Genomic DNA, 7,070 nt, shown 5'->3' on the forward strand with positions numbered 1-7,070 from the left:
GCATCTGCAGCGTCCACTCACGCGCCGATGATGAGAGTGCGCCACGCACGGGAGGCTGGCAGCGGCCTCCTCTGGTACCCGTCGCGTCGTTTTCATTGGTCAGGATCCTCTTTTTTTTTTCCTAGAGCCCTCAAACGTGACATCACATCCACCCCGACCCGCAGGAAAGCAGCCGAGATTACAGATGATGCTGGACATCTCGGAGGACGCGCACTCTTCTTCTTTTCTATTTTTTTTACGCTTCACGCACAAATCACTCGCGTTGCGCTCTTTTTCAGCGCCTATAAGCTGCGAAATATAAAAGCACACATCGGCACGTGCGGTTTGCAGAGTCCGTTTGCAGAAAAAGTAGGAGGAGGATTGCGCTCGGATTTTCCCTTCTTCTTTTTTTGTGAATGGAGATGAGTCGTGCGTAAAAAAATAAAAAAAATAATCGGTTCATCGCACTGAGGAGAAGAGCCGCCACTCTCCCACCTGTTGGCAGGTGGTGTTGGCTTCCACCCGCGGACATCTACTATGACATTGGGTTTGGAAATCATGGAGGATATTGTTATCGACGTGGTAGGGGAAGGACTCAAAGACAGCGGCGAGGAGCAGCTCCTACCTTCGGATGAGTCGCGGAGCGATCAGGACGAGACCTGCAGCAGCCAGAGCAAGGAGCGGGACGACTACAGCCCCGAGCCGGGGTGTCCTTCCGCGGACAAAAGCAAAGGTCCGGCGTCCGTGAAGCCCCCGTATTCCTACATCGCCCTGATAACCATGGCCATCCTGCAGAGCCCGAAGAAGCGGCTCACCCTCAGCGAGATCTGCGACTTCATCAGCCAGCGCTTCGTGTACTACCGGGAGAAGTTCCCCGCGTGGCAGAACTCCATCCGACACAATCTGTCGCTGAACGACTGCTTCATAAAGATGCCCCGCGAGCCCGGCAACCCCGGCAAGGGCAACTACTGGACGCTGGACCCCAACTCCTCGGACATGTTCGAGAACGGGAGCTTCCTGCGGCGGAGGAAGCGCTTCAAGCGGCAGCACTTCCGCTTCGACCCGCTGAAGGAGCAGCACCTGGAGCCCAGCGGGCTGCACGGCTTTGCACACGGCGCCTACGGGTTCGGCGCGGCGGCCCTGCAGCTTCCCGGGCTGGAGCTCTACCCGTACCTGCGTCACCACGCGCACGCGCCGTGCGGGCCCGCCGCCGCCGCCGCCATCCCACCTGTCAGCAGCATCCTGCCGGCGCTGTCCAGCTTCTTCTCCCGCAGCGCGCTCACGGCCAAGGCGTTCCTGCAGGCGCAGCCCGGCCTCGAAGCCTTCTCCCCGGGCCAGTGCGCGGCGTACGCCTCCCCTCTGACCTCCGGTGCCGCCTTCGCGGCCCCGGCGCTCTTCCACCCCGCGGCGGCTCCGCACTTCCTCAGTTTACACGCGGAGTACCAGAAGTTACAGACTCAGCGAGGCGCCGTGAACCTGGCCAAGCACATCCACGCCGCTAACAACGCGTGATGCGCGCCCCCGCGGGACTATGAACTGGTGTTTTCTCAGGTAACAGAGACGCTGTAAGCGGGATGATCCCTCCAGCGAGGGAAAGGGATGACTCTGCTTTCAAAGAATGTTGTAGATATGTTTAAAAAGAAAATCTCCTTCTCACTTTTATGGCAAAAAAAACTTTCAGCAAACGTCTTTTTTTTAAAAACATTTTTATCTTGAATTATTTTCATATATATATATATATATATATATATATATATATATATATATATATATATATATATATATATATATTTAAATGACGAGTTTCCTTTATTTTTTTCTGCAAAGAAATAAAAGTGAATATTTAAACTTTGCGTTCAGTTGTATTTTGTGCAAATCCACGTCGTAATTTAAAAGCTGTTTATTTATTTTATGGAGTATAAAACACCAGACTTGCTTTTAGATGTCACGTGTTTACTCTTTTTAATATCAGTTATTTGGACTGTCAGTCATTTCCAATAATTCCATAATTCGTGGCAATAAACCGAAATGTCCTTTATCCAAAAGTTAATAATTTTAGACAAATAAATAATAATAAAATAGTGAAGAATCTGACGTATGCAATAAGCTAAAGTCTAAACATGTGATTCACTTTTCAAATAATCCCTCAAAAAAATTAAAACACGGTATTACATAAAACATAATTCTTTCTTTGTTATTTCAGGTTAGACTCTAATTTGCATAATTATCAATGACTGCGATGCTCTGATTGATTTAATATGTATTTTAAAAAAAACATGCTCGTAAAATATAATATTACATGTTAAAAATGACGGGAAAAGCAGCTGCTGGACCAGATGTGACGGTCCAAACATGTAACGTGAATGGGAAGAAACCGTAGTAATAATAACAATAATAATAATAATAATTTCCAGATATAATAATAATAATCATAATAATAATAATAAGGCTCCACGAGCAAAATCTGAAATTCAATGTGCTTGTGCGCACGCGCGCGTGTGTTCATGGACATGCCTCTGAAAGTTCTGTGCAGGGCCACACACACACACACACACACACACACACACACACACACACACACACACACACTCCTTTAAGGGAATCTGTACAGCACATTTTCATGTTAAAGTTCTCATCTGTTGAATCATATAGATCATAAAACCTCCTGAGCCCTTTTTTTAGTACACCACTCATTATTTATTTTATTAATATACATCAAGGAGAAAGCATGTTGGTAACTGATTTGTTGTTTCTGATTGGGACTTTTAAAAAAAAAGTCTTTATGTCCTATTTGAGCATATCCTACATTTTAAAAAGGTTCCTCGTATAATTTACAATAGAGACTAATGCAACAGTTCTGTAAATGCAGTTTATTTTGATATTTTTAAAAGAAATAATCCAACAATTCAGTTTATCCATATTTAAAAAGTTCATATTTGTCTCTTAGAAGTTGTCAATGCTGACATTGTACAGAGGACTCCGCTGCATGCTGCTGTATGAAGGTGCAGCAGGAAGCTGAATCAAATTAAACCATAATCCATCATTCCACCATAACAAATAAGCAAATTATTTGTGCGTGTCCAGTTGAAAACACACACACACACACACACACACACACACACACACACAGGATAAATCAGAAGTTCACCAGATCCGTCCCAAAAAAACTCTCCTCCCATTTCTCCATGCTAATAATTCAGGTTGTGCATCTCCTTCATCCCTTCTCTTCTTTCCATATTTAAGCCGCTTCACGGCAAGAATGACAGTAGTTAAATAATTCTGGGGTTCCAGAGCATGGAAGTATTTATTTAATTCTATTTTCAGTCTGGTTTAGATGGATTACGGCGCTGAGGCTCTTGGACGGGGCTGATGGATCACACCGCACGCGCAGCCCTGCAGCAGACGCTGGCACCCAGCGAGGGCCTGAAACAAATAAAGAGATTGTTACCTGATGGTGAGCTGCTAAGCAGAGAGGAGCACACGTTCTCATTGATTCCCCTTCCAGATCCTTCCAGTTTTTGATATAATTCAATCTGTTTTGAGGTTTTTCTTTCTTGTCACAAGCAAAATATCTGCTATTTTCTCTGCTAATCGTCAACAGTGAGGCGAGAGCTGCGGTTAAACTGATCCCACATGAGATTCATGTCACGCTGCACCACTTCTGCTATTAGAACTTATCTGATTGGGGAAACCAAACATTGAACGTGAATTTCTTTTTAAAAAGAAAACCTTTTCTCCACTCTGTTTGAGTGTCACAACTAAATGTGGAGACACAATACAGACGCTGTTGTGACTCCGGAGCTGCAAAAGTGGCGACCAAAAACCATAAACCATGGAAAATCTTGCGTGTGATCCACAAAGCATGGGCCTCGTGCAGTCACACAAACAGGACGTGTCCCTTTAGTGCAGCCTCACAAGGTTGTGAGACAGTGTGTGTGTCAGGTAGTGCGACATATAATGTTGTGCTCTTCCAACGGCATCAGGAGGAGAAGACATCTTCGTCTTTGGGACGAATTGGCAGGCAGGGAAGGGGAGAAGCCGGTGCACCTGATAAAATAAGCAAGTCAGACACCCCAGGCGTTTGTGTTTGTGTGCGTATGTGTGTGTGTTACTGTGACTGCACATCAGTTTTCCATCCAGAAGGAGGTGAGCGTTGCCAGCACACGGCTTAAAAAGTCTCTTTACTTTCCTTCTCCCTTTGTGCGTCATTGAGTGTGACATGCTTTATTAAAGCTCCACTTACATTACGAGCAAGATTTTCCTGTTTGCAAACCATACGTCTCCATATTTCTTTTTTTTTTTCCAGTTTATCTTTTGTGGGACGTCTCCGAGTTAGATTTAATGTAACGTAATGTTTGACAAAGAGGTGAGGGGGGTTGTAATTTGTGGTCCGACCACCGGTGCGCACGGTGACTGGGCGCATAGTTACGTGGCGGCCTGTCGGTGGTGCGTGTGCCACGTTCAGGACAATCAGGGTTATCACGCCTCGTGACGGCCCTCTGGTGTGGAGCAGCTCCCTGTCTCTGGGAAAAGTGAGTCGACTCCATCCAGGCCTATAACGCCGCCTTGCCTTCGCTCTCCGCTCGCCAACGCCAAGCCAAAAGCAGGCCAGATCAACGCATCTGCTCCTCCTGCTCGTACCCAGAGTCCAAGTGGGGAGAGCGCTGCATTCTGGGATACCCCCGGGACAGGACAAACAATGCGTCTGTGTTGTTCCACGGAGTTTGAGATGCATGATTGGGAATGAATTCCCTTCAAATGTTTCCCCTGACTCACAGCCCGCTGCTTCTCTTTGTAATGCGGGTTGTTAGTCTGCAGACGCACTAAATGTCTGCCATGCTGGCTTAACTTTTACCCCCCCAAAAACAACGGGTTGATCCAGTGTTGTTGTTTTTGTATAACTGCTCTATTAAAGGGTCAGAAATAACCCCATCTGGCTGGTTTTAGACTCACGGATAGTAAATAAAGAACCATGACTTCACGTTTCTTTATTTACCCAAATATGGTTCCAAACTGTTACCAACTTCTCTCTCTATAAACCTAAGTGCCATATTTGTTACCAATTGTTAATAAAGAGTGCGTTCGTGAGTGTGATGCCGTTCCTTTTGGACAGTTTCAAGATAAGACCGGTTGCGTTGAACAATGGCCAGTCGGGGAAATAACTCACGAGTGTTATAAAAGGCGACAACCCGCCGCTGCTGGATGAGATGACCTCTTTATTGTGATTTTTAGTGTGTGTGTAACTGAACACCTGATTGCCGGAGGCTGATTTTGGTTCCCGGGGGTTGATTTGTGTGTCCGTGTAAGCAGAGTTTAGAGAATACGAGGGTGTTGTGGTTTTCCAGTTATCATTAGTAAATCTCTCACCTTCCTGCGGAGGCCCATCACAGCTGAAGGGTTTCTCTCCGCTCACTTTAATGGCTGATTTCCACAGGCCTCACTCGGCCCCCTTTGGCGTTTGCTTTTCCTGGCAGGGCCAATCCCCGCTGCCCTGCTTCAGGGAGTTATTCAATTATAAATCTCCCCCCCACCCCCCTCCTTTACCTCTCCCTCTGCTTTCCCTCTCTCACCGGGCTATGCGTTACCCTGCCAAGCCCAGTAAAACACGCCGCTCCGTTAGTGCGCCGCTCTTCAGTCTCGTGCCCAAGAATTTATTATGCTCCGGGTGGTGAAGCGGAGTGCGGTGTGTTTTTGGGGAACAGGGACCCCCCTCAAGCCTCGGTGCCAACAGATGACAGTGACATATAGCAGGAAAGCCACCCAGAAGGAGAATGAGCTCACACCTCAGCCACGCGCTCCGAGGGAGTGGGAGAAAAGAGAGGGAGAAAGAGAAGAGAGAGAGAGAGCTGCAGCTGGGGGCAGAGGGGACAATAAAAGCAAGATGAGAAGAGGGGAAAGGATGGAGAAACGCAACGGTGGAAAGGAAAAACAAACACCGGGTAACCGAGAGCCAACCGTGAGGAGCAAGTCAATGGTCTGACGGAGGAGAAGTGAACCAAAAATACACGTGAACATTATGTCTTCGTGTTAGTAATATCCGCAACTATGTTAAAGCTCTTATACGATCCTCACCCTCAGAGGAAACGCACCGCCTCTTCAGAAAGAGTCCTCAGATTGCGTTGCAGATGGATCCTCGTCTTCACGGCATCTGTTTCTCAAGAATGTGTTCGTGACCCTCTTTTTGCTCTGCGGCTCAGTGGTTAGCGTGCCCGTCTTTCAACCAGAGGATCAGTGGTTCGAGCCCCGGCTCTGCTAGTCCCTGTCGTTGTGTCCTTGAGCAAGACACTTCACCCCAAATTGTTCCCCGTTGCTATCGAGCAAAAAGGTAAGTCGCTTTGGGTAAAAGTGTCGATGTAATGTCTTTATTTTCTACCTTCGTGGAGCCTCACTGCTCCCCAGCTGGAGGCCTCGTGCCCGTGATGGAGCTCGGCATCTCCAGGTTTCATGTGTACCGCCGCGTGCCCGCGATGGGCGTCGCCGTGCGAGCTATCCGCCGCAGGTACGAAGGCATCCAACCACCGAGAGCCACCGCTCGACCCTTTACAGGCCCCACGATCAAAGTGTGATGTCACCCACGGCAGCCCCAAAACCACTTATTGCACCAAATGAGAGCCATTAGCCATGCAAACAAAGATTTTAAAGCGCTCTGTTAATCAAAAGGGGAGCAGGAAACACAATTAACATCTGGGCCAAGATGTGTCAGAGCGGGGTCAGGCTATAACCGTGCCGGCTCCAGTTACAGACGTACAGTCCGAGGCCTGGCGGTCGGCGTGCGGCCTAATGAGGGTCGGCAAACCTCAACCTGAATCCGACTGATCTCTGAGGAAGACAAAGTGGTCTGCCTTCCGCACTAAGCATCGCCATGGAGAGCTTTGAACGTAGCCAGTTAAGAGCTGGAAAACTCCCACACACACACACACACACACACACACACTTTCTCTCTCTCTCCACTCGCTCTCTACCTCTCTCGCCCTCTCTGTCTGCACTTTCTCTCTCCCCCATTACATTTGGTTTTCTCCCCTCAATAACGTCTGCAGTGGCATATTACAACTTGGAAATGGGTTTTAAAAGGGAGTGGAGGAGGGTGCCAG

The 7,070-nt window shown here is 47.8% G+C and overlaps 1 protein-coding gene across 1 annotated transcript; it reads left to right on the forward strand.

The window, feature by feature from the left end:
• Window positions 1–516: 516 nt before the first annotated feature.
• foxd7 (forkhead box D7) lies at window positions 517–1,491 on the forward strand. The gene has a single exon (XM_068578314.1). The coding sequence runs from the start codon at window positions 517–519 to the stop codon at window positions 1,489–1,491; it is 975 nt and encodes a 324-aa protein (XP_068434415.1).
• The last annotated feature ends 5,579 nt before the right edge of the window (window positions 1,492–7,070 follow it).

The sequence above is a fragment of the Clinocottus analis genome, unplaced genomic scaffold (genome assembly GCF_023055335.1).
Source record: "Clinocottus analis isolate CAN_PGR_092001 unplaced genomic scaffold, fCliAna1.0.p SCAF_16, whole genome shotgun sequence".
In the NCBI taxonomy this organism is placed as follows: domain Eukaryota; kingdom Metazoa; phylum Chordata; class Actinopteri; order Perciformes; family Cottidae; genus Clinocottus; species Clinocottus analis.

Coding starts and splice junctions, on each gene's coding strand:
- foxd7 (XM_068578314.1), top strand. CDS start 517: ATGACATTGGGTTTGGAAATCATGGAGGATATTGTTATCGACGTGGTA.